Genomic DNA, 10,753 nt, shown 5'->3' on the forward strand with positions numbered 1-10,753 from the left:
CGCCATACGAAAATAAATAAATACAAAAAATTCACCATACAAATTTATTTTTGGTGAATTTGTTTGTATGGGAAAGGTGTGTTCCCGCGTATCAAATAAAATGGCGATCTGCGTGACCTCACCAAAGTATACAGCCTTGGGTGCGAAGAACTTGATTAGGCTAACGATGTGTAATTATGACACAAAGCCGCACTCGATGCCATAAATAACTATTTCTATAAAAATTTCATTACATTGAATATATTTGTGTATAAAAATAGAAGCAAAAACAGTGCAAAAATAGTTTACTTTTAAATATTTTATCAATTTCTGTTAACATCAGCATTGATACGGAATACCAATTGCGATATAATCTGTGTTAGTTTGCCTTTGTGTTGGTTCGCTGCTTTGAGAACCTCCTCGTGGTTCGGTTCATTTTGGTTTTCATACTGTGTGATGCACTTATTTGTAATGAAACTGAGAGCAACCACTTTCATGCCACAGTGTCGCGCCGCAATTACCTGGAAATATAATAAACTAATTAGGGCCAGGGCCAAGGGGCCGTTCATAAATTACGTAACGCAAAAATTGACATTTTCAAGACCCCCTCCCCCCCTCCTGTAACGCTAGTGTAACGCAAGGTCATACACCCCCCCCTCCCCCGGTTTGTTACGTAACGCAACTCATGAAAAAATTGATATTTTTCTTACAGTAATTACAAAAAACTACACGATTGTATGTATACGATTGCTTCGGATTTTTTTTTACAATTTAGAAATGTCCATGCTGATAAGATTCGGGCGTCACCTACTAAAAAATAATGTTGCAACGTGCAAGTTTTTAAGCACATTTCAATTTATTTTAAATGTTGTAATTTGATTTTTTTACAAACCATGTATGTGAAACTCGATTCGCTGCACAGACTTTTTAGTACGAAATATGTTGCGTGACGTAACGTTACTGTCAGACCCCCCCCCCCCTCCCCCTGTAACGCTGTGTAACGCTAGACTGATACCCCCTCCCCCCCTCTTTTGCGTTACGTAATTTATGAACGGCCCCCAAGGTTCTGACTGTTAGGAACTGTCAAGAAAAAACCAATTTGCACTAGCGATAATTTTATAAAATTTTCCACAAATCACAAGATCCGTAGTAAAAATATTATCTAGCACGATAGATTAGCAATCTTGCTATCAGTGAATGCTCATATTTCTTACTTTTAGCTTCAACTATTATTGAAATTTTAGCAAAATATTTTAAGTATTTAAGTGACCGAAATGAATAAAAACACTCTGACTTTGATCGATCAGTGCTGGTAGAAATATTTTCGCACATTATTGGGTCGGTTCAGTTTTCTTTTTCCGATATAGTATCGCAGTTTTCTCTGATCATATACTAAATACAGATGCCTAAGCGACAACTGTTGGATACAAACTGCCAACTGAAAAAATTGAAATTCGATGATTTTGTCTTACAGTGCTCTACCGGGCCACTCCCCAATCTGCTTTCATACAAACATTCATACAATCAATATTTACATTTCCGCTTTGAGGCCTTGGTTTTGCTGAGATGAATGACTTCGTGTCAAAAGTTTTCAAAAATGTTCTCGAGGGGAATAGCGCGATAAAAGTTGGAGGCCCAAGCTTTCAGGTTTCGCGTAAAGTTTATTTATCCGAGGAGAAACTCAGAACAGAAAACAGACAAAAACACAATGAAGAGGACTTTGATAATTTTGTAGATGCCTAAAATGTAAAGAGCTGTACGGTAAATAGTCGAACATTTTCCGGCCAACAACCAAGATATTCACCGAAAAATGTCCGGATAGTGAAATGAATGAATTAATTTTTCGATCTGGCATTTTTCAAAGCTGCTTTTAGAGCTTCGTTTCCATTCTTTTCAGTGTAAGTAACCGAATTCGCTTTGCATACTGAGTGGATAAGACGCAAAACGTTTTTAAAGATATGGATAGATCTGGGTGGCTCCCGATACGTGAAAACTCTTCCTTTTACGAAAGAAGAAGCAATGATGGAATACAACGAAGCAGTAAAGTCTAATAGCCAATCACTTACTAATTGGGCGATAATCGTGGAGCCGTTTAGATACTGGTCCACTTTTTCGATGCCAGAGAGTGTGGCGTATGGTATCGACGTCATAATTAGGTGGACATCAATTGCCGAACCTTCTTGTTTCTCCATAATTGCACTTATTTTCGAATTCATGTCGGTCAAAGTTATGTAGTGCCCCTTGATGGGGCTACCACTACTAAGTGTCAGAACATATAAAACATCGCAACCACTCTCTCTGTCAGTGTGCTCTCAATATATGCAAGTCGAATGAGTTGCAGTTATTGAGAGTGCTCGGCAGACGGGTTTCATTCCTTGTTCTGCTATCGTAGTGATAACAAGTAAATTAGTTACGAGCAATAAATTGTTAACAAAATATATAATCACCGGCGTTTTAATTAACATAAAGTCACAGGCTTTATAGTATCAACGTCATTCTTCATTTCAATTAAATATTCAATACTCTATTGAATATCCTTTATCATGCCCTCAATGACTGGCCATTTGCTGTGCGAATTGGCGGAATATGATTTTGAATATTGTCCGAATCGCTATTAACTGAAGCCTCAAAACCTTGATCATTGGCAGTTGGCATCTTGAATGTCTCGTGAACTTCTCTTACGAGTTTTACGTCCGATATTGTCCATTTTAATTTTTTTTCAGCACTAACAATGAACTCAATTTATTTTCATGGCTACTCGACTAAATCAAAGATGTAACAACCTTTTAGATTTCATCAACGTGGTAAATGACGACTTCAACAGCAAATTCAATAATAAAATAAATGTTTTTAAATTATTCCACCGAAATTCGAAAGGATAATCGATGAAGCGACTTTTAATTTTAGTAAATGACAACGTCATTGAGTCTTTCACATACGTATCGGTATTATCGGATCTATTACTTCTTTTGATCCAAGTCCAAGGTCATTCAAAAATTTTCGCTTCGCTTCTTTGAACATAACTTTTGCTAGATAAGATATAAGACCTCATTAGTCAAACCTTATCGTTTAACTTTTTGTCGTTATCTATAACAGATGAAGAGTTAAATAGCACTAAGCATTCGTAAAGAATGAATAGTTGTTTGCAATTGCAATGATAAGGGATTGTTGGTTTTCAGTATGTTAGTCCGTGCTGTGTATAAGAATATTGTGAATGTTGCCTGTCAAGTCCACATATGAACAACCATTGAAGTTCCTCACGCAATCTAACTGGAATTGGAGCTTCATCCAATTGATTCACAGAAATGATAAGCACGGCGCCTTACGGCTGGGATAGAACACGCCAATTGGCCTACTCCAATTTTGGATCAATGACAGTGACAGTATCAAAATAAAAACTGCAGATATTCCTTTCTAACAATAATGACTATTATTTTTGATTATTAAACTTACTTCATGCACAGTTGACATTCCAACGCAGTCGCCACCAAACGCCCTTAACATTCTAACTTCAGCAATACTTTCATACGTTGGACCTCCAACACAGACATAAACCTATGAACAGAAAATAAATAGACGCAAAGTAGAAATTCCGTTAAATTCAATTTTGCAGTTTAAAAATGTGTATTTTATAGCTTACGCCTTCGTGCACACATTTTCTGATGTTCATTTCATCGACGATATCTAAAGCAAACGTTTTCAGTACTTTATCGTAAGAATTATTTGCTGGCAGAAATCGCGGCCCGAATCGCGATTCGTTGCTTCCACGCAAAGGACTTATGCCTGATAAACCCAAAAAATTTATATGATCTTTCAGCAACACAATATCTCCAACGTTATAGTTATCATTTAAGCTGCCAGCTGCATTCGTAGCTACCAAATGGGTAACACCAACTAAATTCATCACACGAATTGGCATACAAACTTTGGCCAGTGAATATCCCTCATAATAATGGAAACGGCCCTGCATACACATCACTGTCACTCCGTTTACTTTACCGAATATCATTTGACCACGATGACCAGGAACTGTTGATGTGGGAAAATGCGGAATGTCTTCGTATGGAATAATTTCAGCATTTTCAACACAGTCTCCAAACGCACTTAGTCCTGAGCCGCAAACGATTCCGATTTTTGGGCGATACTTTGTTTTGTTCAATAAAAAGTTAGCTGCTTCTGTCATCAATTCATACGTGCTAAAAATAAAAAAAAATGATTTTTTTTCTTCGTTTAAGTTCTTTGGAAGAGAATTCGGTTTTATTGCATGTTTCTGGAATTCTTACACTTCGGCATTCATTTGATTTTCGCCGTGGAAATAGGGACTGGTCGTGGTACAATTACTCGACGGAAACGGTTTGCTCTCTGCCATTTTTACGAATGAATGAAGAAACTATGAATTGTTTTTGTTTTTATGATGTTTTTTTCATCTATTTGTAACTCCGGTTGTTATGGCAGCAACGAAACGTAACTAACAAAAAAATAAGGTAACGAACAGAGAATTGCGGCGACACAACAAATTTTAACTCTGTATGTCATTTCTGTAGCGGTGATTACAAACGTACAAAGTGCGTTTTGGTATTATTCCAAAGATTAATTCTTTACCTTTATGATTTGAGTAAAATATAATTAAATTTACGCAAGGTTTGATCTTAAAAACGAATTTAGTAAATGAATGCAGAGCTTTGGCATATTAATGTTGCCATGAGTTGTGCTATGAATTCCTTTTCATACAATTTCTACACTCGCATATTAACGATGATCTACCTCAATTCTCCGTCCGTTACCTTACGAGAAAATCAATAAGTTGAAGTCTCAGTTCAAGTTCAACTTATTTTCATGAGAGTAACCGAGCAGACCGGATAAACTTTCCACCGAAACAATATCGAAATAAATGGAATTAACCATCAATTCACTTGGCTTATAATATATTTTTTTTCGGTATTTATCAAAATTTTATGGCCGTTAATTACAACACCGAACTTTTGCACATTAAGGTTTTAATAGCTTTCATATTCCAAATTCAATTTTCGTTAAGTGTTATCTGTGTTCCGATAATGTTAGACTCTATAACCAAACTGCTTTTATCATACTTTTTTCCGTTTACATGATTCACTGTACATGATTCAAAGAAAAAAGTTCACTTACGGAACTGTTAAAAGAATCAATTGATTTTACACAGCGCAACTGCCAAATATGTACACACCCAAACTGTAACTGTCAGAATCAAATTAGTTCGTGAATTTCATTGGAGCTAAATATGTAAATTGGCGGCGAACAATGCACATAAAAATTGAATTATTGTTAATTTTAGTGTCATTTGTTCTCGACGAAAATGTTGTGAAACATGACGATGCAGATCAAAAAGTTACTCAAATAGTTTTTGTATGAATGAGTGACCAGATTATTTGGTTTGCAGAAGCATTTTAGACCTGTACGAAGTACCAAAGTCTGATACGTTTGGTACTACGTACTTTCAACCAGTAGTTTGGTACTACGTTTGTAACACGTCAAGTTCGAATTTCTGAGTAACGTGGAAAATATCTGAACTGACAATCAGGAGAAACATTTTTGCCAAATTTATCCGTACAGTGAAGATAGGCTTTTTTACCTTTATGTAGAGGTAGTCGAGGGGCCATGAAAGGTGCAGAGAATGTGTTAATTGATTCTGGTCCATTTTAGTACCTAGATTAAGGAAAACAGGAAAACTTCATTTTTCGGTGTTTTTGGACATGAAGTTCAACAGATAGAAAAAAAATTTCTTCGGCAATATTATAGGATATTAAATTGTGCATCTTAACTCCGTCGACGAAAATTCTGTAGAAATTACAGGGTGGGCCACAAAATCGGACAAAAGTGAAAATATGTAAAAAAAAGGGCAATTTCATACGCTTCTTCGAATTTTCTTCATGAACGCTTTGTATCATAGAGATCGTAATCACTGTGAGATTGCTCATCGTGAAATTCTATACAAATTTAGTATTTTACCACTTATGAATACAGGGTGGCCCATATTTTTCTTTAATTAAAACAATTGAAACAATTGCAGCATTAAGTAACCTTTCCAAGCAAATAATTTCGATTTGGTACAATATACAATTGCTAAAAGTTTCTCATGTGCAGAATGAGCACCAGCTGAATATCACCAGCTGGTGTACAAACAAAAACACTTTGTATTGTATACAATTCAAAGACAACCTACACACAGGGCGGCATGTGATTTTTCTTCAGAAAATAGTGAAAAAGTGATCAAATTTTCCGAAAATAGTTGGTATTCTCACTATCGATTGATTTATAAAAAGTGACCGAATAGTGAACAAAAACCAGCTCTAAAACGTGAATTTCAAGCACACACGTTTGCTTTCTACTAAGAAAGAGTAAAGTACACTTTAGCGCTTGTTAGCAGCAGGCGGGAGGTTTAAAAATCTTGAAAAAGAAGCACGAAATTCGATTATGATTTATTGGTTACTTTATTGAGACAAAGCCTTTTTCTTTATCACAAAGTGTGATTGGGAGATCAGAAAATAGTAATAAACTTATTTTTGACGATTTGACTAAGAACTCATTGTTATCTGATTACTTGTATTTGTCCCTTAAACTGACATGACTCACAAAATGCAACTTTATTTTTACAAACATTTTTTTAGAGCAAATATATACGAGACGATGAGTTATCAAAATAACTCCATAATACTTAAAACTCAACGGCACATGTTTAAACAGACACTTTTATTAAATCGATAATATCTGAATGTACCATAAAGGACAGTAAAGGAAGGTGATCAAAAATTTAGAATTGTTTATGGGAAAGATAAAATATCGAAGTTATTTCTCGCTTACCTCATCAAACTGAAAGATTGCTAAAAACAAGAGTGACTAGTCCTTTAAAATTGTTTACCTTCGCTTGATTCAAATAGTACATTACTTACCAATGGAACAAATGCTGGAAATGGCACTGCTTGTGCGGATTTTGGCGATCGAATCGTAGCCGAGGTTGGTAAACACACAAGAATTGCCATTTACACCATTTATTCCATTGCCAACTTGGCAATGCTAAGTAAGGTATTTAACTCAAAAACTTGATTTAAAATTCGAAGCCGAGGTCGAAGCTTGTGCGGGTAAAAGCAAAATAAAATCTGGTTTTTGACAGTTGAAATTCAATTGTCAAAAACTAGACTTGATCGTTTTATTTTGCTTTAATTTTATTCCGAAAACGTACGAGTAGAGCCGTAGCTGGCACAGCAGAACATAGCTCATTTGAGAGGTATTTCAATTCATTATAAAGTAATAGAAGCATTGGAAGCAGAAACTAAGTTTTGTATTGTCAAGGTCCAAGGTCAAGGTCCTCTATTTTGAATGTGTTTTTTGTTAAATACAATTGAATTTATGTCAAAAAATCGCATCAGCTGGAGGTTTTCCAGGAGATGATTTTCTCCATTCATGTATAGTCACCCTATTTTTGAACCTTGTCAACACAAAAACTTAAAATGTTTTAAATTTCTGCTTCTTAATATATTTTTGTTTGAATTTCGTATGGGGATGGGGACATCTAGATTGCGTTCACAATAAAACCTTTGCAGAAGCATCTGTAGGATACTGGTCGTCTTACCAGTCCCAGAATACAGCTACCTTAGGCTACTTTCTGTTCGACTAAAAAAAATTCTCAGCGAATTTTATTTTCACATGGGATAAGTGGGCTACCGTAAACTACTCTACGACTAAAAAACAGAAAAACTGAGTTGCCCTAATACGTAGGAAAATCGGAAAATTTTCATATAAGGTAACTGACTGAAAGTTGACCTAATTTGACAAATCTCAAACACATTGAATCGTGAGTTGTCCTATCTATACAAAAGTCATAGGACATATCACGGTTTATTGAATGTTGAGTTGACCGATAATTTTTTCTTCATACAAATTTACACGGAAAACTTAAGATCACTTTTCCACTAGGTCAACTTTCAGTCAGTTACCTTACTACGTACATCTTTGCGCCGCAGGCAAATGTGATGTCTTTGTGTAATAAATATTTAGTTGGAACAAGAAATGGTTCCGATTTTCAATACTTTTTCCAAAATAGTTAGAAAAGTAAAAAACAAAAAAAAAGTAATTCACTATCGCTTCTTTAAAAAAAAAGTCGGAATTAGTGAGAAAAGTAAGTCACATGCCGCCCTGTACACACCGTGCATTTCGTTAACGTCATCTACGCGCACATAACACGTATGAATGAAGTAAACACATTGTTAAGAATGTGTTTTGATTGTTTATCATACAATAAGTGTGTGTTAGCAGATCCAGCTGGTGATATTCAGCTGGTGCTCATTCTGCATATGAAAAGTATTTACAGGCTGTAGCACCGAAAAATGAAGAAAAACAGAATTTGGGCCAAAATCTTACCGATTACTCGAAAACCGCCAGGAGTTCAGCTCGGCACCCGAACTTTCCATAATCTGGGTACTAAACTGGACCAGAATCAATCAACATATTCTCTGCACCTTTCATGGACACGAGTTGTTCTATGGCCCCTAGACTAAGCAACATGGCCGTATCTAGATGGGGCGCAGGGGGGGCGGCGCCCCTCCTAGAGAAGTCATTTTTTCATTTTTTTTTAATTTTTCCCACACAAAATAATTTTTTTGGACCTTGCGCCCCCCCCTAGCGCACTCGGATTTTGAAGTCTGGCTACGGCCAAAAATTTCATCCAATTTTCATTATTTTCGGCGCCGGAACAAAATGTCCACTAGTAATCATTTTGGATTTTAGTAGAGTCGGAGCAAAGAGGGTATTATTCAGGGACACGGTTTTCTGTGAAAGAAAACAAATTCTCTTAACTTTTTGTTCATAGCGTTCAGAAAAGATGGTTGTGCTTCGGCCAACTTCTACGACTTTTTTCCTAATATAATCGCACATTGAAATCATTACCTACCACATCATCCAGTATTCAAAGACAGTGTAACGACTCCAGTACGTCCTGTTTTTGACGCCTCTTGCAAAACAGGTCGAGCTCCATCATTAAACAATTGCCTGATTAAAGGGCCAAATAACATCGAATTGTTATCAGATACGTTAATGAGATTCCGGATGAAATTGGTGAGAGGACTAGCAGATATCATAAAGGCATTCCAGATGATAGATGTGGATGATAATGATCGAGAATATTTACAATTTCTCTGGTGGGAGGATGCTACACAACGAAAAATTATTTGTTTACAACACAAACGAGTAGTATTTGAGTTGATATGCAGTTCTTTTCTTCTAGCAGCTGTTCTATAACATCATATCTTAGCCGCACCGGAAAAGAAAATCACGAACCTATGGGCGAATCTGAAGAAACGAAAGTATTGGGTATGGTATGGAACAAACGACACGACACTCTCTGCATTAGCGTTCCGACAATCGAAATTCCTGAAAAATTCAAAAAGCGAAGGATCGCATCCGTTTTACATAAGTTCTTCGATCCAATTGGCCATACGTATCCAGCTTTATTACAACCGAAACTTATGCTTCAGAATGCTTGGAAGAAAAATGTTTCGTGGGATTGTGAATTGCCAGAATTATGGAGAAATCAATTCCAACGGTGGTGCGATAAGGCGGTTCTTCTGAAAGAAATACAAATTACACGATTGTGCCAAATTCCGAATCCGTCCAGTCAACAACTTCATACGTTCACTTATGCAAGTCAAGATGCACATGTATGCGGCTGCGGCAGTTGTATTTTTACGAACAGAGAAAGACGGCCAAGTGGAATTACAACCAATTTAAGCGAAAACCCGAATAGCACCGATAGAAAAAGCAACAATTCAAAGACTTGAGCTATTTGCATGTTTGGTTGGCTCTCGTCTTGGCAACAGTGTCATCGAAGCACTAGATTTGAAGAATGTATCAACGTATTATTGGAGTGACTGCACTACAGCCCTTGCATGGATACGACGGAATGACAACTGGGGAACATTCGTTGGGAATCAAGTGCGAAGAATTCTGCAGACCACAAACGAAAATCAATGGAATCAAGTTCGTGGCACACTAAATCCAGCTGACCTTCCATCCAGAGGTTGCAATGCAAAAGAATTGTTGGAATCAAGATGGTGGGACAGCAAAAGTAAAAACGAGATATGAATGTTCGATACGACCGCTGCAACGACTTCATCCATTGGAAATGTCAAAATCTGATTCAAAGTCGAAAAATATACCAATTCAAGCAAAATGTCAGGATGAAACCGAAGCAGAAACCGAAATTGTGACGGTGAAAAATTAATTGAAGGAAGATGAAACAACCACCCGATCTGGACGAAAGACAAGGAAACCTATCAGATATGGATGGAATGAATAATTATTTTTTTGAATTGGTGGGAGTATGTTAGATTCCAACCCTTTTTTACTTTCAATCACTTGCTCATGTAAAATCACTCTCTAAATTATTTGTAAATCTACTAAATCAAAGTGTTCTTTTGAATTGAAAGTAATCTAGCAGACTATGAGTTCGCCTATAAATACAATGTAATTCATAAAATAAATTCATTCAAAAACGAATAATCAAAGTGTTCATATCGCGGTATAAGTAGAATATTGGGTAGAAGTAAGAGTTTAACGCTTGAGAGCGGGGACAATATCCCAATAGTATTTGAGGTTTGTGTTAGAGATGTGCGGGGCGTTCCGTCCAAAAATGTCGGGCCTTCCGAGTTTTTATCCGACCCGACCAGGCTCAAGCTTTGAACGAAAAAGATTGGGCCGCCCGAAAAAAATTAAAAATGTAAAAATAATCTAAATCTACATTTTG

At 36.4% G+C, this 10,753-nt stretch overlaps 1 protein-coding gene across 2 annotated transcripts; it reads right to left on the reverse strand.

The window, feature by feature from the left end:
- Positions 1–231: 231 nt before the first annotated feature.
- LOC119075079 (purine nucleoside phosphorylase-like) lies at positions 232–5,121 on the reverse strand. Of its 2 annotated transcripts, none has more exons than XM_037181472.1 (5): positions 4,764–5,121; positions 4,263–4,447; positions 3,620–4,175; positions 3,433–3,534; positions 232–500 (listed from the first exon to the last, which is right to left on the reverse strand). In XM_037181472.1, exons 2-5 carry the CDS (start codon positions 4,346–4,348, stop codon positions 303–305), a joined length of 942 nt encoding a protein of 313 aa, XP_037037367.1. In that variant the 5' UTR covers positions 4,349–4,447; positions 4,764–5,121; the 3' UTR covers positions 232–302. The 2 variants fall into 2 exon arrangements, with proteins under 2 accessions (XP_037037367.1, XP_037037366.1); XM_037181471.1 differs by having other exon boundaries at positions 4,744–5,121.
- Between the last annotated feature and the right edge of the window lie 5,632 nt (positions 5,122–10,753).

The sequence above is a fragment of the Bradysia coprophila genome, unplaced genomic scaffold (genome assembly GCF_014529535.1).
Source record: "Bradysia coprophila strain Holo2 unplaced genomic scaffold, BU_Bcop_v1 contig_176, whole genome shotgun sequence".
Classification (NCBI taxonomy): Eukaryota; Metazoa; Arthropoda; class Insecta; order Diptera; family Sciaridae; genus Bradysia; species Bradysia coprophila.

Bases quoted from the DNA above. Each gene is read 5' to 3' on its own strand.
- LOC119075079 (XM_037181472.1), bottom strand. From the start codon at position 4,348: ATGGCAGAGAGCAAACCGTTTCCGTCGAGTAATTGTACCACGACCAGT. The intron at 3,535-3,619 runs GTAAGCTATAAA...TTCTGTTCATAG, and splicing joins GAAAATGTGTGCACGAAGGC to GTTTATGTCTGTGTTGGAGG. The intron at 501-3,432 runs GTAAGTTTAATA...TTATATTTCCAG, and splicing joins GAATGTCAACTGTGCATGAA to GTAATTGCGGCGCGACACTG.